We start from the raw sequence: 25,002 nt of genomic DNA, 5'->3' as shown, positions 1-25,002 counted from the left end.
ATGTCTTTTGATTACTTCTCTTTCTTGTCTTCCCGATTCTCATTGCCTGTAACTAAAACTTTAGGTTGGATGTCTCATGTTGAACGTGGTGAAACTGACTACTTTATCTTTCTCTGTGCTTATCTTGGTAGTCTAGTCATGGTGAAGGTGTAGCCATAAAACCTGGCTGTGACAGAGGCTGATTGGGGACTGGCCTTTAACCCATTGCTGCTCCCCGCCCTGCAGCCCCCCTCTGACTGGCATGACATCATAGAGTTTACTTGTGATTCTTCACTTCCCTTTTCTCCATTCCTATGGATAAATACTTGACCAATTTTAATGTTTAACTACTGTAACCTGCTGCAGATTCCCTTACTTGTTTCTCTGTCTTCAGATATTTCTTATTTTATTACTTTTGGGGGGGAAAAAGCAAGCTACCCAGGGATAAATATTTGTGTGGAATTTTGAAACATTGTAGCAAAAAACTTCCATAAGGAAAAAGGATTAAAGCACATAGTGACTAAGATCCTGATACGGCATGAAAAGTAGAGGCTGAACATTTGGAAGGTCAGAATTTCTCACTTCCTTTGAGGGGAAAAGACCATCCAGATTTGCCAGGGCTGGGGGGGTAGAGGTAGGAAGTGGATTTTTGATATGGTCAGGTGTAGGTATCTATTGGAACATCATGTGGATTTGTTGGTTGTGTGTCTGTAGTCTCTTTTAATCTAGAAGAATCTCCCTTTTTCATTTTTTTCTTCTTTTTTTTTTAAATATTGGATTTTTTTTTTTTTAAAGATTTTATTGGGGAAGGGGAACGGGACTTTATTGGGGAACAGTGTGTACTTCCAGAACTTTTTTCCAAGTCAAGTTGTTGTCCTTTCAGTCTTGTGGAGGGCGCAGCTCAGCTCCAGGTCCAGTTGCCGTTGCTATTTGCAGGGGGCGCAGCCCACCATCCCTTGCGGGAGTCGAGGAATTGAACTGGCAACCTTGTGGTTGAGAGGATGCGCTCCAACCAACTAGCCATCCAGGAGGCAGCTCAGCTCAAGGTGCCGTGTTCAATCTTAGTTGCAGAGGGCGGAGCTCACCATTTCTTGCGGGACTTGAGGAATCGAACCGGCAACCTTGTGGTTGAGAGCCCACTGGCCCATGTGGGAATCGAACCAGCAGCCTTCGGAGTTAGGAGCATGGAGCTCCAACCGCCTGAGCCACGGGGCCGGCCCATCCCTTTTTCATTTTTCATGAAATCATTTTTTTTTTGAAGAGTTCAGGTCTGTTGTCTAATAGAGTGTCTGACATTCTGGATTTGTTTGTTTCCTCATAATTAGCTTAAGTTTAAACATTTTTTGGGACAAGAGTACAACATAGGTGCCATTGTGATGTCTTACGGCATCACGTCGGGGGGGCATAGATCAGCAGGGTGTCTGTCCCACGTTGGTGTTGCTACGTGTGACCAGTGGGTTAAGCTCATGACTGACAGCCCTCTATCGTAAAGGTTTAGTTCCCTATTTATAATTAGTAAGTACCCTGTGGGGAAACACAGCGGGGCTCCCAACAACTTTTAATACTGTTTTCATTCACTTTACCCACTCAGCATCATATACCGGAGAGACAGTTTTGTCATTTTTACAATTTTACTAAAGTTGTTTCTCATATTAGAAGTATAAAAAGCTGTTTCTGTCAGAATTAAAATAAGGGACAGCAATGAAGTTGAAACAATGTGGAAGTGAAGTAGGAGAGGGCGGTGGTAGAGTATACCTGTGCTTGTCCATATGTAGGAGGCGGTGCTGAACAGAACGGTGATAAATGGTGCTGTGTTCCAGAGTTCGGCTTCTAAAATGGGATCGGCATTGTATTCTTAGCTTTATTTAAGCAATCCTGGCTAAAGTTAATTCAGAACTTTGTTTTTTTTTTTTTTTTTATAGGTTTAAATATAATACTGGATATTTATTTCCCCTTCGAAGGTAAGTTTTATTTTTATTTTTGAAACGTTACTATATTAAATTTGTTATTCAAGAAATTTGTCTAGAAAGTAAATTTTAGTTACTGAAATTATATCACTAACTTATTTATTAGTTAGACTCTGGGTTTATCTGTTATGGCAAAGAGTATTGTCCTTAGGAGAGTGATTGTTACGTCATATTGAGCGTACAGGCATATCACGCCCAGTGCTTGGATGCTGAGGAAAACTGGCAGGTTGTCATGGGACCATGGGTAAACGTTTTTGGTGCCCAGTGTTCAGAGTTACTCAGGTTTGCCTTACGACCCTTGAGCGCTGGGTTGAGTGTACTAGTTTCCCAGGGCTGCTGTAACAAGGTGTCACAAGCTAGGTGCCTTAAAACAACAAAACTTATTGTCTCACAGGTTTGGAAGCTAGATGTCCAAAGCAAAGGTGTCAGCAAGGCTGTGCTCTCTCTGAGGGCTCTATGGGACAGTCCTGCCTTGCCTCTTTCTAGCTTCCGGTGGTGCCAACATCCTTGGCATTTCTTGGCTTGTAGCTGCTTCACTCCAGTATCTGCTTCTGTCTTCATTTGGGCTTCTTCCCTCTGTGCCTCCTCTCCTTTTCAAATATCTCACTCCTTATAAAGACACCAGTCATTGGATTTTGGAGCTCGCCCTAATCAAGTATAACTTCATCTTAAATGGGTTACATCTGCAAAGACCCTATTCCAAATAAGGTCACATTCACAGGCCCTGGCTTAGGATTTACACGTACCTTTTTGAGGAACACAGTTCATCCCACAGTGATTAGGGCTTGACTTGGGTACAGGGTCATTGAAAGTCAGCTCCAACTACAGCGGGGATCTTAGATAAGGCACACAGTGAACGTAGACCAGTGCTGGCCCTTGGGAGGAGCCTGATACACACTTAGTTATTATTAGTGAGCCCTTCAAAGAAAGTGAAGGAGGTTTGAGGTCATGAAAAGAAGGAACGTTCTTCTCACCTCTTATTTTTGATAGTCTTATGTCTGGCTGGTTAGTGTATTTACTGTTCCAGTCACTGTTTTGATATTGGTCATATGAGTGACAAATGTAGATTACAGTGTCATGAGAGTGTTTTTAATGTAGGACAGTACAAAACATTAGACACATGTTTATTTTCTGAGTTTGAGATTTAGATGGCTTGTATTATGTGATGCTTGTGAAAATATGAAAAATTCAGACTATGTTAACCTTTTTCTTCATTCTATTTCTCCATTTAAATAAAAATAGCTATCCAACAAGCCATAAAGCCATAATGTGGCTTACCATCCTTCTTGAGAGGTGAATATTATTGAATAAAAATGGCTGACAGAAGTGGCAAGATTGTTCCAGGACAAGTGTATATTGAAGTGGAATATGATTACGAATATGAAGCAAAGGACAGAAAGATTGTGATCAAACAAGGAGAACGATACATCTTGGTGAAAAAGACCAATGATGACTGGTGGCAAGTCAAACCAGATGAGAACTCCAAAGCATTTTATGTGCCAGCCCAGTATGTTAAGGAAGTCTCCCGCAAAGCTCTGATGCCGCCTGTTAAACAGGCGGCTGGACCGCCAAATAATTCTGTGAAAATGATGCAGAGTCTGCATCTCCAGAGATCAGCAGAAAATGTGAACAAATTGCCTGAGCTTTCAAGTTTCGGAAAGCCATCGTCGTCTGTTCAAGGAACAGGTCTTATTCGTGATGCCAATCAGAATTTTGGACCCAATTATAATCCAGGTCAGACTCTCAACCTAAGCCTGGACCTGACCCATAATAATGGCAAGTTTAACAGTGACTCACATTCTCCTAAAGTTTCCGGCCAAAATAGGACGCGCTTATTTGGTCACTTTCCCGGTCCTGAGTTCTTGGACATAGAGAAAACTAGCTTCTCCCAGGAACAGTCCTGTGATTCAGCAGGAGAAGGCTCGGAAAGGATACATCAGGATTCTGAGTCTGGTGATGAACTTAGCAGCAGCTCCACCGAACAGATAAGGGTAAGATTAAAAGTGGACCAATGAAACATTTGGACCTTAAGAAAGATACTATAGATTTTATTTGTACTAAAAAAGATCTTTGTAAAGTTAAGAATTGTTTATTTTACTTTATGTTTTCAGAATACATGGGTTCTATCTTGATTTAAAGACATAGAGAATATGTGAAATAACGTGTGGAGTTCATAAAGGTTCACTTTATGGTTTCCATAATTCTTCTTTACCTTTATAGGACTAAGCACTACTTTTGGTGTGGAAAACATTTTTTTTCCCTCTTTATTGATTATGCATAGGGTAGAAAGGACTTACTTAATTTACCCAGTGATATTTCTTTTACTAGAAAAAGTTTGTTTTCTAGCAGTACCCATTTTGACTTGTTTCCAATAAGTCTCGAGGTAATAATTGATATTTGAGGAAAGATGTCACTGGAATGTTAACTGCTAGCTCTTGTTTTTTGAAACTTACTTGTGAACTTGAATATTGAGAAAAATACAGAGCTCACAACCCTTTCCCTTCATTTATGCATTTCTGTATCTTAAGTGTCTAAGTATCCACACTTAATTTCATTGCCTGGAAAAAGTTTTATGTGTATATGGTTTGGTTTTTGACTTTTCCTTACCTAATTTTATTTCGAGATTAGTTTATTAGGTAAAGTGAAGTAATTTTAAAAGCATGTGCATGAAATTGGAACTTAAATGTATTTGGAAAAGTCCAACTTTAAGTGAATGTGATAAATTTTTGACCTAAAGCTCTGTTGTAATATTTATTCATCAAGTTAAATCAATAAATCATTGTTAGGCTGCTCTTAGGTACGGTCTGATTGTAATGGAACTAGTGTGTTCCTTTCATAGGTTTTGAATTTTTCTTGTGACATTTTGAATGGAAATTGGGAAAAGGGAAAGTTCTCTAGAAAAACTTCAGATGTTTGAGATCAACATGTCAACATGAAGTAGCGTTGTCAGTTTGTCATCATTCATCTTAGTAGGCTTTCTTTTCTTCAGTCTTTATGTGCTACTTTGACATGGAATATATAGTGTTTCTTGGAATTTTTTCAGACATGGCTTCTTACTGAGCTAGTAGGATTTGGGAAAGACATGTGCTTTCTCTTCCATCTAGCCATCACTACTGTTTCACACATCAAATTTATGGTTTTTATTTAGGTACACTAGCCAGCCTGTGTTCGCTTCATTACGGTCAATCCATGTAGTGAAAGGTCATGGCTCCTAATCTCTGCTGGGCCCTTAACTGTCACTGTTTGGAAATCCCGTTAGATTGCTCTCGACTGTCCTCTTCTTCACTCTTCATGGCAACTGTTCAAAGCTTTTCCATTTTCTTCAGTTCTCTGATTCACCTGCTTTTTCCTGCTCTCTGATCAGCAAAAATAAAAGCCATGGGATGGAACTGGTTTCAGCTCTGAGGAGGCTGTACTGCACGCATGGCCGGTATTAGTGTTGGCTTTCGATTTGAATCTGGAATTCATGAAGGTTCACTTGATGGTTTCCATCATTTCGTCACATACCAGCTGTGTGATAATTGGGACAAATTACTTCTCTGTGTCTCAGTTTTCTCATCCTAAAATGGGGATCATAGGGTTGTTGAGGATTAAGTGGGTTACTATCCCCTAATATGCTTAGAACTGTGCCTGGCACGTAAGTCTTTTCGGTATCTATTGCTGCTTAATGAATTACCCCAACGTCTAGTGGCTCAAAACAGTGCACATTGATTCTCTCACTGTTTCTGTGGGTCAGTAATTCAGAAGCAGCTTAGTCGGGTAGTTTTAAAGACTGTGGGTCTCTCATGAGGTTACAGCTGTCAGGCTTACTGGCGCTGGAGGGGCTGCTTCGCAGACGGCTCACTCACGTGGTGCTAGTTGGGCCTCTTCACAGGTGCTTGCACGTTGTGCCGAGCTTTCCCCCAGAATGAGCAATCCAAGCGAGAACAAGGGAGAAGCTTCATTGTCTTTTTCTTGCCCAAATCTTGGAAGATGCATGCTGTCATGTCTTACTGATTATACAGTGTAGCCCTATTCTGTGTGTGTGGGGGAGACTGCTGGGTGTAAATATCAGGATACAAGGTCATCGGGGGCCATCTTGGCGTTAGGCTATCACAGTAAGTATTCGGTAAATCATAGCTGTCATTACTACTTCCATGTGTCTCATAGGTCATTAGTATTGTTGCTGTTATTATTTCCACCACCATCAAATCTGTAAGTACACCTGAATCAGCAGTCATCTTTCCCCCAGTGCAATGCGAGCACTGTCTCCCATCAAAGGGCTGTCTCTTTATATTTGCTTTCTCCTTTCTTCCACAAGCCTTTTGCTGAAGATTATATAGCATTGTGCTCATATGGCTTTAGACTCATTATTTACCAAGTTTTTTTCATCAGCATTCAGATTTCCTCATTTTCCCCATTTTAGTAAAGCTTTTCAACAATACCTTCTCCTCTGAGTATCACATATTACCCTTTCACTTGACTGGCAACTTCTGGAAAGAGTTGCATATATTTGCCTCTCTGCATTTCCTCATTTTCCACTCATTCCTTAACCCGTTCTAGTATGTCTTCTGGCTCCAGCCTGCTACCTAAACGGCTTCTGCTAAAAGGTGCTCACAGTTTCATTGTTGATAAATTCACAGACAAATTAAAAACAATTTTATACACAATACCATTATCATAGAACAATATTAATCAAAAGGCAATTTAAAATAATTCTTTGATTGAGGCATAGCATATAATCAATTGTGTAAATTGCACTAATCTTAAATGTCCAGCTTGTACTTATGCATACACCTGTCAACAACTGTGAGCTCCTTCCTACTCAGTGTCCATACCCCACCCTCCTATGTCTCTGCTAGGAGATTTTCATTTTTCTGACATATTACCACTGATCAGTCTTCTTTAATTAAACTTTTCATTTTGAAATAATTGTAGATTCATAAGCAGTTGTAAGAAATACAGTGGTACCTCAGTTTTCGAACGTCTCCGTTGACATTTTGGTTTACGAACACCGTAAATTTTATGGATCTATGGTATCATTAGGTAGTAAAATTCATGGTAATTTTGCAGTTTTAGGGGTGGATTTTAAAGGTCTGGAACAGATTAATCCATTTTGCATTACTTTCTATGGGGAAACCGAGCCTTGGTTTTCAAACGTTTCAGAACTTGAACGGACTTCGGAATGGATTACGTTAGAAAGCCGAGGTACCACTGTAATATGAAGAGATTCCCTGTATCCTTTATCCAGTTACCTCGAGTGGCAACATCTTGCAAAGCTGTCATATCACAGTCAGAATCTTGACGTTGGTACAGTCAAGATACTGAGCATTTGCATCACCACGGGGATCCTGTATGGTTCCCTTTTGTAGCCACACTCACTTCCCTCCCACCCTAACTCTCTTTAATCCCTGGTCACCACTAATACATTTAAAAAATTTAAAACATTTTACCCATTTAAAAAATTTTATCATTTCAAGAATGTCATCTAAATGCAATCATGTGCTGTATAACCTCTTGGGAGTGGCTTTTTCACTCAACAGAATTCTCTGGAGATTGATCCAGGTTGTATCGCGATCTTTTCTTTGCTGACTATTCTGTGGTGTCGATGTACCATCCTTTGTTTTACTGTTCACCCATTTATTGAAGAACATCTGGATTTCGGTGATTGGGTGTTGCTAACAAAGCTGTTATAGATAAACATTTCTGCACAGATTTTTGTGTGAACAAAAAGTTTATTTCTCTGGCATAAATGCCCATGAGTATAATTGCTGATGGTATGGTAGTTGCATGTTTAATTTTTCAAGAAGCAGCTAAACTGTTTTCTAGAGTAGCTGTACCAGTTTACATTCTTGCCAACTGTTTGTGATCCGGTATCTCTGCATACTTACCAGCATTTGGTGTTGTCACTATGTTTTATTTGAGCCACTCTGATGGGTGTGATTTTAATTTGCATTTCCCCAATGACTAATGATGTTGAATTGAGCATAGTTTCATGTGCTTGCCATCAATAGATCCTTTTCATTGAAATATCTCTTCATGTCTTTTGCCCATTTTCTAATTGTTTTTGTATGGTTGAGTTTGGAGTGTTCTTTATATAGTCTAGATACCAGTCATTTGTCAGATACATGGTTTACAGATACTTTCTCCTAATGTGTAGGTTGTCTTTTTGTCCTCTTAGCAGGTTCTTTTGTAGAGCAAAAACTTTTAATTTTGATGAAGTCCAATTTATTAATTTTTCCTTTTATGGATCATGCTTTTGTGTCGTCTGAGAACTCATTGTATAAGCTGTATTAGGGTTCTCCAGGGAAGCAGAAACAGTAGTGTGTGTGTGTGTGTGTGTGTGTGTGTGTGTGAGAGAGAGAGAGAGAGAGAGAGAGAGAGAGAGAGAGAGAGAGAGAGGGAGAGAGAGAGAGATTGGTTTTGAAGGATTGGTTTACGTGGTTCTAAAGGCTGGGAAGTCCAGAATCTGCAGGGTTGGATAGTATGCTGGAGACACTCAGGGAAGAGCCAATGTTGAAGTTCAAATCTGAAGGTTGTTTGCTGGAAGAATTTATTCTTGCACGGGGGCGGTCACTGTTTTGTCTATTCAGGCCTTTGATTGGATGAGGCTCATCCACATTATGGGGGTGGGGGAAAGGGACAATCTGATTTACTCAAAGTCCACTGAGTGTTAATTGTATCCAGAAACACCCTCACAGAAATAACCAGATTAATGTTCCACCAAATATCTGGCCCAGCTGAGTTGACATATAAAATTAACTATCACAGTAGGCCTACATCCTAAGTATTTCCCTTATGTTCTTTTTTCCTAAAAGTTTATAGTTTTACATTTGAATCTGTGATCCATTTTGAGTTTAATTTTTGTATAAGGTGTGAGGTTAAATCAAGGTTTATTTATTTTTTTGGCCTATGGATATCTAATTAATACAGTACCATTTCTTGAAAAGGCTGTCTTTTCTATAATAAATTGCTTTTACAAATTTGTCAAAAATCAGTTGGCCATATTTGTGGGTCTATTTCTGGGCCCTGTGTTCTGTTTCATTCTCTAATGTCCCTTCTCTAATACCATACATCCTTGGTTAATGTAGCTATATAACAAGTCTTGAAATTGGGTAGATTGAGTCCTCCCACTTTATTCTTTTTCAGACTTGTAGCTATTTTAGTAGGCTGAACAATATCCAACAAAGGTATCAGGTCCTAATCCCTGGAATGTGTAACTGCTACCATTTTGGGGAAGAAAGTCTTCACAGATATGATTAAGTGAAGGGTTTTGAGATGACGTGGTCCTGGACCCTGCATGCAATCACAGATGTCCTTAGAGAGGCAGAGGGGGCCCCACACACACAGAAGGAGGCTGTGTGAAGATGGAACAGAGATAGATTGGAGGATGCTGGAGTGATGTGGCCACAAGCCAAGGGAATGCTGGCAGCCACCAGCAGCTGGACCAGGCAAAGCATGAATCTTCTCGAGCCGGTGGAGGGAGCGCAGCCCACACATTGATTTCAGCCCAGTGGTAATTGATCTTGGACTGCTGGCCTCCAGAACTGTGAGGGAGGAATTTTTGTTGTTTTAAGCCACTGTTTGTAGTAAGTTGTTACAGCAGCCACAGGAAACTAAGACAGCTATTCTAATTCCTTTGCTTTTCCTCAGAAATTTTAGAATAATCTGATCTACAGCCACAAAACATCTTGCTGGGATTTTGATAGGAATTGCATTAACCTGTAGGTCATTTAGGAGAAATAGGACATCTTTACTGTGTGGAGTCTTCCAATCCACATATATTGTATGTCTCTCAAGTTTTTTAGATTCTCTATCCTTTGTGATTTCTTTCATCAGCATTTTGTGGTTTCAGCATAAGTCATGTATGGTTTTGTTAGATTTACACCTAAGTATTTTAGTTTTTTGGAGCTATTGTAAATGGTGTTGTGTTTTTAATTTTGGCATTTGCTGGTAGAGAAATACAATTGATTTATTTTTATTCTTATTTTTAATGAACTTTCTTTTTTAGAACACTTTTAGACTTACAGAAATCTCATGAAGAAAGTACAGAGAATTCTATGTACCCCACACCCGGTTTTCCATATTATTAACATCTTATATTAGTATGAGTCATTTGTCACAATTAATGAATCAATATTGATCACATTATTATTAACTAAGTACATACTTTATTCAGATTTCCTTAGTTTTTACCTAATATCCTTTTTCAAGGATCTCTTTCAGGATATCACACTACATTTAGTGGTTATATCTCCTTAGGCTCCTCTTGGCTTTGATAGTTTCTCCGACTTCCCTTGTTTATTAATGACCTTGACAGTTTGGAGGTGTATGGGTCAGGTGCATACTTAAGAAGTGGGGAGTTACACCTCACCTCACTGAGGGTGTAGTTTCTACATAAATTCTTTGGAATTATTTTGTATGGGAGGTTTGTATCTTTTACACCATTTATTCAGTCATTTATTTATAACTGTATGAACTGATAGGATTTTTTTTAATGTACCTTGTATTATAATTCAGTACTACTATGTTTTGCTGCTCGGTTATTTCAGGTTTGGCCATTGGGGCTTCTTTCAGGTGTTGAAAGAATCTTACTTTCTGGCTCTACAAGATAGATGCTCCATGCTAATCTTCTGTATTTTCTGCCCCAGTCCTAGAATCAACCATTTCTCCAAGGAGTCCTGGTTCCCTTAATAGGATAATATTATTGGAAACCAGTATCTGGGTGCTAGGTGTGCTCATTACTACTGCAAGTCATTGTCATTGCTTCTAGTCCTCAGGTGACACAGCAGGGAAATACACATTGGTATGCTAACCTATGTACATACATGTATCTAGAAATATTTCTATATATAACCATCTGCATCTGTGTTAAGCTAAACATGAGTTCATTTTGATGTTTTCAGCTAATCTGTTACTGCGTGGATCATTGCTTATCTATAAACTTTCACTCCAACATTGAGAAATGTAGCTCGTACCAACCACCATCATTTGCATAATTGTTCAGTTCCAGTATATATGCATAGGAGGCTTAGAAATGTTAACTTGTACCCTCGTGGAATGCAACTTGATTAGCTAGAATATAGTGCTTCATGTTCAGTTTTAGTGAAGTTGTTTTATATATTTGTAATAAAGTTTTGTGTTTTTTTTGGGTCATACTCTGCATTCTATTCTGAGATTCCCAACCTACCTCGAATTCCTACATTAAAAAAAATACTACATACATCAAGGTTTGCTCTTTTTGCTGTAGCATTCAGTGGGTGTTGACAAATGAGTAGTATTGTTTATGCACAATTATAGTATCATACAGAATAGTTTCACTGCCCTAAACCCTGTCCTTCAGCTGTTCACCCTCCCTCCCCTACTCTCCTCTCCTTCTCGTGGCAACCACTCAACTCATCCTTTTACTCTCTCTGTAAGTTTTGTCTTTTCCAGAATGTCTAAAAGACATTGGAATCATACTATAGGTAGCCTTTACAGATTCTCTTCTTTCACTTAGCAGTATGTACTTAAGATTCACCCATACCTTTTCATGGCTTTATAACTCGTTTCTTTCATTGCTGAATAACCGATTACAGGAATGTACCACAGTTTGTTTATCCATATCTATTGAAGAACATCTCGGTTGTGTCTGGTTTTTTGGCAGTGATGAATAAAACTGCTATAAATATTTGCATGCAGATTTAGTGTAGACATAAATTTCGGATCCATTGGGTAAGACCTTGGGTAAATACCAAAGATTGCTGAATGGCTTGGTAAGACTGTGTTTACCTTTGTGAGAAACTGCTAAACTTGTTTTTCCAAGTGGCTGTATCATTTTGCATTCCCAACAGCAGTTAATGAGAGTTTCTGTATTCCTGCATCTTCACCATCATTTGGTATTGTCAGTTTTATTTTATTTTATTTTTAGCCATTCTAATAGATGCACATATGTAATTTGCATTCCCCAATGACAAATGATAATTGAGTGTCTTTGAGGTACTTATTTTGTGTCTTTGTATCTTTGATGAGGTGTCTAAATCTTTTGCTCATTTTTACATTGGGTTTTTTTTTTTTGAAGTTTCAAGTATGTGGATTTTATTTTTCATTTAGTCTATTTCCTTAAATAAATTTCAGAGGACTGGAATTGCTGAGTCAAATAGTGTGAACATTTTTATGACTACGTATTTATATTATAGTGTTACTTATAAAATCTTTGTGCCAACTTCCATTGCAGGTTTATTTTCTTACTGTGGAAGTTTAAGAGTTCCTTGCATGTTTTAGATACAGATCCTGTATTAGATGTACATTTTATGAATATTTTCTCCCAGTCTGTAGCTCTCCTTTTCATTCTCTTAACAATAACTTTCACAGAGCTGAATTTTTAATTTTAAGAAAGTACAAATCTTATTTTTGTTATGGATCATGTTTTTATTATTGTATCTAAACACTCATTACCAAATCCAAGATCACCTAGATTTTCTTTGAGTTCTAGAGTTTTTATAGTTTTGCATTTTACATTTAGGTCTATGATCCATTTTGAGTTAATTTTTGTGAAAGTTCTTTTTCTAGGTTTATTTATTTTTGCATATATATGTTCAATTGTTCCTCACCATTTGTTGAAAGACTTTCTCTCTTGAATTGCCTTTGTTCCTTTGTCAACAGTGTTGACTATTTGTGTGGGTGTATTTCTGGGCTCCATTCTGTTCCACTGATCTGTGTGGCATTCTTTTGCAAATGCCGTATTGTGTGGATTAATGTAATTTTTATAGTAAGTGTTGAATCTAGGTAGTGTGTGCATCTTCCAACTTTGTTGTTCTTCACTATTGTGTTGACTATTCTAGGTCTTTTGCCTTTCCACATAAAGTTTAGATTCAGTGTTGATAGCTATAAAATAGTTCTTGGGATTTTGATTGGAATGTATTGAAACTATAGATCAAACTGGGAAGAACTGACATCTTAACACTATTGAGTCTCCTAAACCACAGCCAAGGAAATGTCTTCATTTATTTAGACTTGCTTTTGATTTCTTCTGTCAGAGCTTTGTCATTTTCTGTATCCTTTAGCTATCACCCCACTATTCCTATATTCTCCTTAGCTCCAAGCAACCCTTAATCTAATTTCTGTTTCGACAAAATTTCCTATTCTGGACATTTCAGTTTAATGGAATCATATAATATATGGTCTTTTGTGACTGACTTCTATCACTTTTCAGGATTCATCCATGTTGTAGCATGTATCACCTCATTCCTTCATATAGCAGAATAATAATTTATTGTTTATCCATCCACCCATCATTTGTTCGACATTTTGCTTGTTTCTTTTTGCTAGTATGAATGAGTAATACTGTTATTAACACTTGTGTACAAGTTTTTATGTGGATATGTGCTTTTTTTCCTCTTGGGTGGTTACCTAGGAGTGGAATTGCTGGGTCATAGGGTAACTCTGTGTTTAACTGTGAAACTGCCAGACTGTTTTCCAAACTGGCTACACCATTTTCCCACTAGCAGTGTACAAGGGTCCCAATTTCTCCACATCCTTGCCGGTACTTGTTAGTATCCGACTTTTAGATTATAGCTGCGCTAGTGGGTGTGGAGTGGTATCACATTATGGCTTTGATCTGCATTTCCCTCGTGACTAATGATGTTGAGTGTCTTTCCATGTGTTCTTTGACTGTCTTCATGGAGAAATGTCTATTCATATTTTTTGCCCATTTTAAGTTGGGCTATTATTGAGTTGGAAGAATTCTTTATATAGTTTAGATAGAGGTCCCTTATCAAATACGTGATTTGTAAATATTTTCTCCCATTCTGTGGGTTGTCTTCTCATTTTTTGGACAATGTCTTTTTAAGTACAAGCTTTTCATTTTGATGAAGTCCAATTGGTCTAATTTTTTGTTTTGTTGCTCATGCTTTTCGTGTCATTTCTAAGACTCCATTGCCAAACTTGACGTCATGAAGATTTAGTCTTGTATTTTTTGCTAACAATTTTACTGTTTTAGCTCTGACATTTAATTTTGATCCATTTTGAGTCAAGTTTTTATGTATGGTGTGAAGGAGGGGTCCAACTTCATTTTTTTTTTTTTTTTTTCAGTTGACATTGAGTATTAGCTTCAGGTGTACAGCATAGTGGTTAGACATTTATATGACTTACAAAGTGATCCCCCATAAGTCATGCACCCACCTGACACCATATACAACTATTACAATATTATTGTCTATGTTTCCCAAACTGTACTTTACATCCCTGTGATTATTTTGGATCTCATTGAATGGTTTTGGCACCTTTGTTGGCAATTAGTTGACCGTAGATATAGGGGATTATTTCTGGACTCTCAATCTATTCCATTAATCTATATGTCTATACTTAATGCTTATACAAGACTATCTAGATCATTGTTGCTTTGAAGTAAGTTTAGATATTGAAAAGTGGTATTTCTTCTACTTATTCTTTTTCAAGAGTGTTGTGTCTATTCTGGCTCCTTTGTAATTCCATATGAATTTTAGAATCAGCTTTCTACAAAGAAACCAGCTGGGATTCTGATAGGGATTGTCTTAAAAGTCTGTAGATCAATTTGGAAATTAATGCCATCTTAGCAGTATTATTTCTTTCAGGGAAGGTCTGGTAGTGCTGAATTCCTGTTTTGTTCAAGTGTTTATTTCTGCTTCATTTTGATTCGTAGCTTCTTTGCATATAGAGTTCTTGTTGGTGATTTTTTTTTTCCCTCTCAACACTTAAAATGTTTTACCCAAAGTGGGTAAAATATTTTCTGTTTGTGTGGTTTTGTTTCCATGGTTTGCATGGTTGCTGATGAGACACACACTGTTATTCTTGTTCTTCAGTCGTTAAGGTGTTTTTTTCCTCTGTTTCCTTTCAAGATTTTTCTCTTCATCTTTGGTTTTCTGCAGTTGGCATATGGTATGCCTTTGTAAAGGTGTTTTTTTTTTTTTTTTTTGCTATTTTGCTCTCAGTTTGGGAAGTTTCTGTTGACATATTTTCGAGGTCATTGATCCCCCCCCCCCAATATCCAGTCTACTGGTATCACATCAAAGGCATTTTCTGTTTCTGTTATAGTGTTTTAATTTGCTGAATCTAAAAACAGATATAAATTAACTTTGTATAGCAACAACTAATAATGTCCCCTTTCGTCCAAATCCTTGCTCACTGTTGATAGGTCTTTTTGTTAAGTCGTCGTCCTGCTGTACTGTTGGAACCAGTGAAATCCTTGCCTAGCTCTCTTAACGTTTTTTGAAGTGCTGCTTTGTCACCTGCTCAGACTCACCAGAAATTTCCTATTTAATTCCTTTATTGCCTAGACCAGTTCTGAAATTAGGAATTTTGGGAGATTTGGCGCCTCCCTCTTCCTTTAGTACTGATGAGTTCTGCTATTTAGAGGCTTGAATAAGTTTTGGTGAACTTGTCTGAAAACCTAATCCTTAATATTTATAACATACCTTTTTTGTTTTTTGGTAAACTGTGGGTGATGTTCTAATGCCTTACTTAAAAAACAGTTGGAATTGTCTCTTGGTCACTGGTATTGTTTATTTTATTTTTTTTTTATTTAGGACAATGTGGTGTTTGTACATGAGTTAGGGCAGATGTGGTTTTGAGATTTGAAATCTGCTGCTACTTAGTTGTATGACCACGGGCAAGTCACTTTATCTTTGTGCCTCAATTTTCTCACCTCTATGGAACTGAGAATTGTTGGATTTCAGTGAAATCCTGTGCATGAAATTACCTGCGTACCTGGCACAAAAGGAGGCCCCTAGCACCATATTAGTTTTCCTCATGCTTAATAATATAGATACAGGCAGTCTTAGAGATTAGAGTGACCAGTCACAAGTATGTATAAGGATCTCACTGCTCTTTAAGATCCCATGTATTTTTTAAAATTTGATGTTTTCAGTATTATACAGGGGGTGCCAAAAAGTGTACACATTTTAAGAGAGACGTAATCTTAAAATGTGTATACATTTTTTGGCATCCTTTGTATATATGGTGTATATAATATATACATACATGCACTCATATATAATATGTATATAAACTAAAATCTTCCTTAGACCTTTAATCATAAGAGATAAAAATTGTAAGTGGTTCCTGGATTTTTAAACAATTTTCAAAATTATTTAAAAATACTTTTAGAAAGTAGAAAGCAGCACCTTTACTTGAGTGTAGAGGTGAGCTTTGTATTACTCTTGATAATTATCACTGGTAGAATTGGTGTGTGTTATACTTTTTTGCACAGAAACGGGAGCAGTATCACTGCCTGATTTCAGAAAGATGATCTCGTGGTTGGCAGAGAGAACTACTTAATCGAAAGTAGTAATATTGATTGATTGGCATTTTAGTTCCATTCCATTCTCTTGACGATCCTTTGCTTTGAGCCTATAAAGTACTAAAGAGTAGTAAGAAGGAAAGACAAAGGATTTTAACAATCCACAAAAATGATCAACTCCACATAATGGAGAGTTGGTTGTATTGAAATTGAATCTTACTTTGGTAATATTTTAATTAGTGAAACCCCCAGGAGAGACAAAATCAACAGTGCTTTGTGTGTGTGTGTGTGTGTGTGTGTGTGTGTGTGTGTGTGTGTGTGGTGTAACAAGATTGATTTTGTGTTTTATAATCAACCTAAACACCACTGTAAATAAAGAGAATCACATTTAGGCAAAATTGTGAAATTTTTAAACTGTTTTAGTGTCCTTAAACTTTCCTTTCTTTGTGTTGTACTCGAGTAACACCTGGGAAATTCCATCTTCTGTTTCTGCTTTCAAAGATCATCTTGTTGTCTACTAAATCAAAACAGGAAAGAATAATATATTTTTTTAATTTTGTTTTGTTCCGCTGATGATTACTTACATATTCAGAAGGTCACAGAACTATTAGAATTTGATGAAAAATGCATACTCCTTTCTCAGGAAATGCACATGTGCACCACATTTTGCTATAATTTCAAGATATCCAGAAACCCAGATTCTTAAAAAGTTTTGGGCAAAGTAATTGTGCAGTAAAAATTGATAAATCTCCTTTAAGGACATTTAGGCATAAATGTCTAGGTAGATAGAAATTTGGGAGAGGAGCTAGATCAACTTGAAATTACACTTGGGTCAAACCTGAAGGCAAAATTGGGTGAAATCTTTTAGGATGACTGATCTTATTGACACACCTTACATTCTCTAGGAAAAGCACATCTGGTTATAATTGCTGGGGGTGTTTTCTCAGAAATTGTTGATATTAGAAAGCAAATACTTTATTATCTATCCCTAGCTTGCTTTTGTAACAAAGAGTCTGCTTTATTTTAGTATAGATCTCATTATCAGGCCCCTTGCTCTTTAATTGTATGGTTGTGACCTTTTTGAGGATCTAATGAAAGCCAGAGACCATCTTTCCAAGAAATGACTACATGTATATTCATAGATAGCAGTTTCATTGGGCTCACTGTTCATATAAAACTCCTTATGTCCACCTTCCTTTCACCTCTTTCCAGACCCTTTTGTCACCTTTTCCTGAGACAAAAAGGTAAAAAGTTGGTCTCTTTTTACCTTTATTCTAAACTCTACCTGTTGTCTACCTCATTATTCCTAGATACATGTGGCTTTATTTTATTTTACATTTCTTTACCATTTTCTGCTTCAATCCCTGTGTATTAGTCAGAACTTAGTTGTAAGTGGTAGCAACCCAACTGTGACTAGTTTAGGCAAAAGGGAATTTGTTGGCTCATGTAACCAAACTACGGGAAGGGTTTATTCTTCTAGGCGTTAGGGTTGATGGGAACTAGGGCCTGGCTTGCTGTCAGGATTGCTTTTATCTTTTCCATCTCCTATCTCTAATTCTCTCTCCAGGATTCCAGACTTCTTCCATATGGCTGTACACAAGGGGCTGGCAACCGCTATGATCACATTCTTAGTTTTTCTGGTAGAGATTTATTTTTCTCAAAATAAATTCGCGAAATAAATTCTTTTGCGAAAGAATCTGGCTTCGCTTGGGGATATGCTTACACTATGGCCAGGGGCAGGATTGGACCCTCCCCAAACGGCATAGTTGGTATTTGACAACAAACAGTTCCTCCCCCCCACACACACCCCCCCGCCCAGGAGTAGTAGGTGTGTTGTTGGCTGGGTAGGGAGATGTGTCAGGCAGACAGAGGAACAGTGTTCACCGTATCCTGTTTTTCTGACATGGAGCCTCTCGGTCTACCCACGTTACACCTCTTCCCTACCAGGTCGGTCATGGGCACCAGGTGCTGTGTGGTCAGGGAGAGAGCTGCCAGGATGCATTCCCGCGCTGATTCCAGGTCAGCGGAGGAAGCCTTCAAGGTCCAGACTTCACGTAGAGAGGAGTTTGATGTGCTATAAAATCGAAATAGCATAGTAGTAGTCCCTTTGTGCATGTCTTGTTCTTTTCAGATTGTAGTCTTTAAAGCCAGAGATTGTGTCCTGTTTCCGCTAGGAAACTTCAGACAACAAATAATGTAGTAAATAATCTGTATAGTGAAGACTGATTTTTATATATACGAGACCGGGACAGAGAAGTTTTATATATACTGAGACTGGAACAGAATAGAACCTCCTGTTAGTAAGAAGGAATTCTGCCAGCAGACTGCTTTTGAACGCGAACTGCAAATCTTCGCTTGGTCTCCAGCCTGACAGCCTACCCTGCAGGTTTTGTACTTGCCAAGCCTGCACAATTGCGTGAGCCAATTCGTTAAAATTCTCTCCCCTCCTCCCTCTCTATATATGTATGTATATTTATATTTATATTTGTGTGTATGCACACACATATATTATATACACACACATGTATATATATAGTATAAACATTTAAAATCCTTTGCCAGGGACATCCCAACCTGGCTTAATTAAGTCTTGTGCTCATCTCTGGGCCATTACTCTGGTAGGTAGATTGAGCACTCTGATTTGTCAGAACTGTATTTTGTGCCCATCCCTTCACGAGGTGTGAATTGTGCAGGGTAGTGTGATTGGCAGTCCCATCAGAGTCACATCATTTGGGGGAGGGCAGCTAACCAACAGAAGGAATGGTGGTGGCACTAATACCTGAAAAAGGGGAATACTAGGCAGTCAAAAACAGTAAATGTTCATATACATTATTTGGTATACATTGGGATATATCTATATTTTGGAATATGGAATGAACGTATTCTTTATGTTTCAGAATTCTTGGATACTGTGTAAGTTAGTTTGCATATAAATTTCTTCACATTTATGGCTGGATTCTGATAGACTTAAATGCACGAATATTTCAGCCTATGATTTCAAAAAACTTAGACATTATATTTAAAGATTAAAGTCACAGTGTCAGTTGACTGGAGGTATTGGAAATTTCTCGACGTACATATGTATATGCATATATGCACATGTATGATTGTATGATTACAGTAGAGTAGCAATAGAGAAGATGGTTGAAAAAATGACAGAATCTTAATAGAGTCATTAAAAAAATGTGTACATTAAAAATGTTCTATGTTTTCACTCTGTTTTTGTCCTAGGAAAGAATTTGCAAATCTAGGCGACATATCAACAGAAACAACAGATGTAAAAACATTTTTACATTTTTGTTGAGAAAAATCTCATTTGTATGCATAGAATATCTTTAGCAGTTGTTTCACTAAATGCCAGACAGATGGTTTAAGCTCAGAATGACTACTCAAATAATATAATCACAACAATTATTTTGAAGTGTGGTATAATAACACTTGATCTCAGATTTCTGGAAAATCATGAATGTAACTTGGTACATTAAAGGAAGAAGTGCAGAAATAGGCTTCTAAACCAGAGAAATTTGTGTCTCGGCCTTTCTACAAAATACTTGGTTTCTGAAGCCCTCTTTGGTAACCTGTGGTTGAATACTACTTATTTATCTGTTTTTCTGTCTCAGCAGAAAAACAGAGTAACTTAAAAGTGATTGGAAAGTAGGTGACAACTTGGTTTTTAATGAGAGATAGAAAAACAAAAAACCAGAGGGGATTCATTAAAATAACCAACATTATAGCGAGAGAGAAGAGAGTGAAAGGAACTAACTATTGCTGAGCATCTTTAGCATGTCAAGCACTAGAGTAGATGCTTATATACCGTGTTTCCCTGAAAATAAGACCTAGCCGGACAATCAGCTCTAATGCGTCTTTTGGAGCAAAAATGAATACAAGACCCGGTCTTATTTTGCTATAATGTAAGACCTGGTCTTATAATGTAATATGATATGATATGATATGTATATAATACCGGGTCTTATATTAAAGTTTGCTCCAAAAGACGCATTAGAGCTGATTGGTGGCTAGGTCTTATTTTCGGGGAAACACGGTATATGGTAGCCTCACAACTGCTTTGTAGGTAAGTAGAGATAACTTTCTTTTTACATTGCAGAAACAACTTCATAGTCTCAGTTTACAAAATCGGGAGTACTTTACATTTTAAAAAATATTTAAAATAATTCTATAAAAATTTAGACATTTTTGTTTAAGTTCAGTTGAGCTAGTCATTTTTTTCATGGAATATCAATTATTTGAAAGAATGACTGACAAAGTGGTTATTCATACTAGGGTATTTGTTAGCTATTTTGTCTAAAATGAACAAAGGAAGCCCATCACTTTTAGGAAAACAATTGATTTTTTTTGTTGTTGCAAACGATAAAATTAAAGCTGTCAAGTGAAAATTCGAATTTTGAAAACTTGTATCTGCTACCATCAGCTTACAGGTGCTCAATCTCAAGACTTTTTTGATGAAAGCAGTGGTGATATTTGGATTTCTTTTGTTTTTGATATTGTATAATGAAATGTTTCAACATTTGGAAGATAAGCATAACTCAGTGAATTAATATTTTTCAAATGACCAATGCATGATGGGTACAAAAGTCATTTGAAGACAAGGTAGACCAATGAATTTAATGTGACAAAGTACAAACAGTTAATTGATATGATTTTAGGTTCCACATTGCAGCTGATCTTTAAGAAACTACCACTCAAGTTTGGGTGGAATGTCAGAGAAGAATGTCCATAATTATCAGATAAGCCTTCTCCCTTTTCCATCTGCATATCTGTATAAGGCCATTTTTTCTTTATGTACTTCAACCAAAACAACATGAGAATCCAGACAATGAAGAGATTAGAATGTAGATGTAAAACGATGCCTTTTTTCTCACGAATATTTTTTTGGGGGAGACTATCATTTTTCATAAATATATACTTATGTTAACATGTGTTTATTATTTTTAAATGAATTTCACAAATAATTTTAAAATTTCTTAGTTTTAATTTTGAGTACTAAATATCAAATACTAAATATAGTAGATAACTGACATGAACGAAAAAGTTCTTTGGTGTCCCAAGTAATTTTTAATAGTGTGAAAGGGACTCTGGGACCAAGAAGTTTGAGAATTTCTGTTTTGGCGAAAGAGCCTAAATGAAAGTGACATTTAATTGAGGCCTTGCTAGATTCTTCTCCTTAGAATCCCTTTATGTAATATATAGGGTATATGTTAGTGGTTTAGTAGTTGATGATAATAAAAATTTGTGATAAAATGTTTTAAAATTTGGCTAAACACTTTTTGTCTAAACTCTTTTGAGTTAAGGAGAGACAACTGGTAGGTGAGTTCTTTGTTAAAATTTATCTTTGTTAAAATCTTTGTTAATCGGTCACTTTGGAAAGCATATAGTCAGTGGTCTTTTAACAATACACAGAATTACATTTTTTTTTTCTTGTAAACATACCGTGTTTCCCCGAAAATAAGACCTAAACGGAAAATAAGCCCTCGCATAATTTTTCAGGATGACATCCCCTGAACATAAGCCCTACTACGTCTTTTGGAGCAAAAATTAATACAAGATCCAGTCTTATTTTCGGGGAAACACGGGATATGCAGTATTAAGAATTATAGTAATATTAAAATGTTGGAAATTTCTTGCCTTGGAAAAAGTTTATGCTTATATAAAAAATTATTATATATAAAGTCACATCCCCACAAGGCAGGCACAATGTGAAAAGACTCAGTTTCAAGGTCTGAAAATCTTGAATTTGCAAAAATAGAAATGACAAGAAGTGAAAGACTTACGAGTCTAGTAAGCGATGGAAAAGAGGAAGGAAAGATTTCCTGTAGTTAGACTTTAAAATACTTTGTGTGCTGAAGTTAGAAAATGGAAAGCTTAGTAAGAAAAAAAAAATCTGCCTACTATAATGGTTCTTCCCTAAGCACAATATGCAGTGTGAGAGATTCCTTGATGAGTGACAGAACTGTTTTTCAACTGTTTTGATATAAGATGGATTAACCCAATTTCTCTCCTTTCACCTATTTAGCTTGTTGAGCTAAAATTTGAAGCAAGTTTGGGCAAGGGAATAATTAATAGTTAAGTCTTATGGAATAAATATTTCTTAATGCAACAAAACCTCAGTCAGTTTTCCTGGGGGGGTAGAAAGTTTTGTCTATTCCCTTAGTAAGACAAGGATATTCAGTATCTGTTTTTTGTTCACCGCTTATTAAAGGCTTTCTGTGTGCTGGATAAAATGCAAAGACTTACCTAGTTTCTGCCTTTAAACAGCTTGTGGTTGAGTGTATTTTAGTCCACTCTCCAGCATTAGTAAAAGTAACATATGAAAAATTATTGAACCTTTTAAAAAAGAATCAGACTTTTGTAGTTATCATTATTATTAATAGTATTAGTTGTCTTTATAGTATTATATTTATTAGTTTGTAGTGTCTCCAGGTACCTTCGGAGAAAAACAAAATTACACGATCAGGTATCACTGCCTAATTTGGCTAAAAGGAAGATGTTGAAACATTCCAGGTAACAGTTTTGTTTAGGTAGGCTTTGACTTCTATAATTTTTTGAATGTAGATATTCAGTTTTTTTTAAAATCTGATAAAAGGAAATACATCTAAACAAAAAAACTTGTTTCCCCCACTTTCTAAAACTTGGAAACACTTGTTTCCTCCTACTTTGTGAGCTTTTAAAATGCTTATTATTTCTGACATTTAAAAATCCTGTATGTAAATGTAGACTTACTCTTATTTGAGTAAGTGAGTACCCTCTGAATTTTTCTTATCACTTTTGGCCTCTTAGAGCCCAGAGCATACATCTTGGCTTCTTTACTTTTCTATCTAGTAGCTTGTCTATAGATGAAGATGACAAGCAAGGTTAAAATCCATAAGTACCTAAGCACACAGTCTAGCGGAGTGGTTCACAGTGGGCGAGTTGTTCAGCCTCCCCCTCTCTGAGAGACTACTTGAGTGGGAAGGTGTCCAATTCCTTGCTTTGGGAGAGCAGACAGGGGTAGTGCTCCTGGCAGAGATGTATTTGAAGCTCATTTAAAAAAGAAATTGGTGAGTGTGTCCTGGCAGTTATTTTATAATGTCCACGTTATTTTTTTTTTGTTACTTCAAAATAGTGAAGAAACATGAAAATTAATCTTGAGACTCATGTCCTTTTTCTGCTGAAAACTATCTAGCGCCCCATACTTACAGACACTCGATAGGTTGGATGACTCCATGTATTGGGTCAAGTAATCTGGTTCCTAGAGGAACACACGTTACACTGTTACATCTTGCTTTTATTTTGCATAGCAAAACTGGTTGGAGAGTTAGAAACATTTTGAGCTTGGATTTTGGGCAGTGTCATGGACATGGTGACTACAGTTTCCAAACCAAAAATCAGAGCATTTGTTCTAAGGAGTATGAGAAGTGAAAATGGACTTCTGGGGACAGTGGACAACAGGACTTGAAATCTGAACTTGGCTGGATAGTTGCCATGCTCATAGAGAGGATAGCAGTATTTAATTATTTAAAATATTTATTGATTACTTATGCTGTGTCAGGCATGCTTTAGGAAGCAGAACATTATTTTCAAATCTTTCACTGAAAGATAGGCAAACTAAATTAAAATTACATAACTTAATGCTTAATGTTTCCCGTTAGTGTTTTTCTTTTTGTAGCTTCAAGGAGAGAGAACGTGCCAGTTCTTAAATTTGAAAATATTTTACACTGTGTTAACAAAAAGTATTTATTAAACACACCTTTAAGAAATGATTCCTATTACTTCTACTTGGTAGGGACTACATAGTAGGTAGTGAGTAATACCCTGGACTTTGAAATCAAATAGACCTAGTTGTGAATGTTGGTTCAGCAACTTCCTCATGAGAAGAAATAATTAACTCCTGGGTGCTGAGAAGATTAACGAGATGAGTAAGTCAAGTACCTCAGTATATGCCTAATAAACAGTAATTGCTATGTATTATTTTTGTTATTGATAAAGGAAAATTTTATTAAAGAAAAGACAGTTTGAAACTTCATGGATTTGTATTTGAGACTCTCAAAAGAGCTTTTCTAATTTCTCAGGAGGCGAGCAAAAAATTTTAAATATACAGTTAGCGTATTGGTTTAGAATCGATGTTTTTGGGTGTATGCTTTATGTATTTTGTGTGCTATATAGGGCCTCTTGTAATGTATTTGTGGACCCAGGACATTTATTCTTGTTTTTCAGCCTATATAGATAATGGTACTGCTTTAGGCAAATTTTTTTAAAAATTAAATTTACTGGGATAACATTGGTTAATAGCATTATGTAAGTTTCAGGTGTACACCTTTATACTACAACATGTGCATGCCCCATTGTGTGCTCACCACCCCAAAGGCTCGTCTCTCTCAGTCACCATATATTTAACCCTTTTTAACTCTTCCTGTGCTCCTCCCCTTTCCCTCTGTAACCACCATACTGTTGTTTATATCTATTTGTTTATGTTTTGTTTGTATGTTGATTATTGTCTTATATCCCACGTGTGAGTGAAATCACATGGTTCTTGTTCTTTTCTGTGTGACATATTTCAGATAGCGTGAGTTTCAAGATACACGCAATAATGTAAATGGCAATATTCTATCTTTTTTTTTAAGGGCTGAGTAGTATTCCATTAGAGATATGGACCACATCTTCTTTGTCCAATGAATGGTCGAAGGGCACTTAGCTTGTTTCCACGTCTTGGCCACCGTGAATAATGCTGCAGTTAACCTAGGGGTACATATATCTTTATGAATAAGTGTTTTCAAAATTTTCAGGTAGATACTCAGAAGAGGGATTGCTGGGTCATATGGTAGC

The 25,002-nt window shown here is 36.9% G+C and overlaps 1 protein-coding gene across 8 annotated transcripts in view; it reads left to right on the top strand.

The window, feature by feature from the left end:
* Window positions 1-25,002, top strand: part of ARHGAP12 (Rho GTPase activating protein 12) — a 159,210-nt gene that overhangs the window by 13,002 nt on the left and 121,206 nt on the right. For all 8 annotated transcript variants that reach the window (XM_033106069.1, XM_033106072.1, XM_033106071.1 and 5 more), the window contains exons 2-3: window positions 1,902-1,940; window positions 3,189-3,937. In XM_033106069.1, the coding sequence (XP_032961960.1) occupies window positions 3,260-3,937 (678 nt within the window). In that variant the 5' untranslated portion in view covers window positions 1,902-1,940; window positions 3,189-3,259. The remainder of the gene's footprint in view (window positions 1-1,901; window positions 1,941-3,188; window positions 3,938-25,002) is intronic.

Source organism: Rhinolophus ferrumequinum, chromosome 5 (genome assembly GCF_004115265.2).
Source record: "Rhinolophus ferrumequinum isolate MPI-CBG mRhiFer1 chromosome 5, mRhiFer1_v1.p, whole genome shotgun sequence".
Lineage (NCBI taxonomy): Eukaryota > Metazoa > Chordata > Mammalia > Chiroptera > Rhinolophidae > Rhinolophus > Rhinolophus ferrumequinum.
The sequence above is the reverse complement of the archived record's forward strand: the minus strand, read 5'-3'. Positions and strand labels throughout refer to the sequence as shown.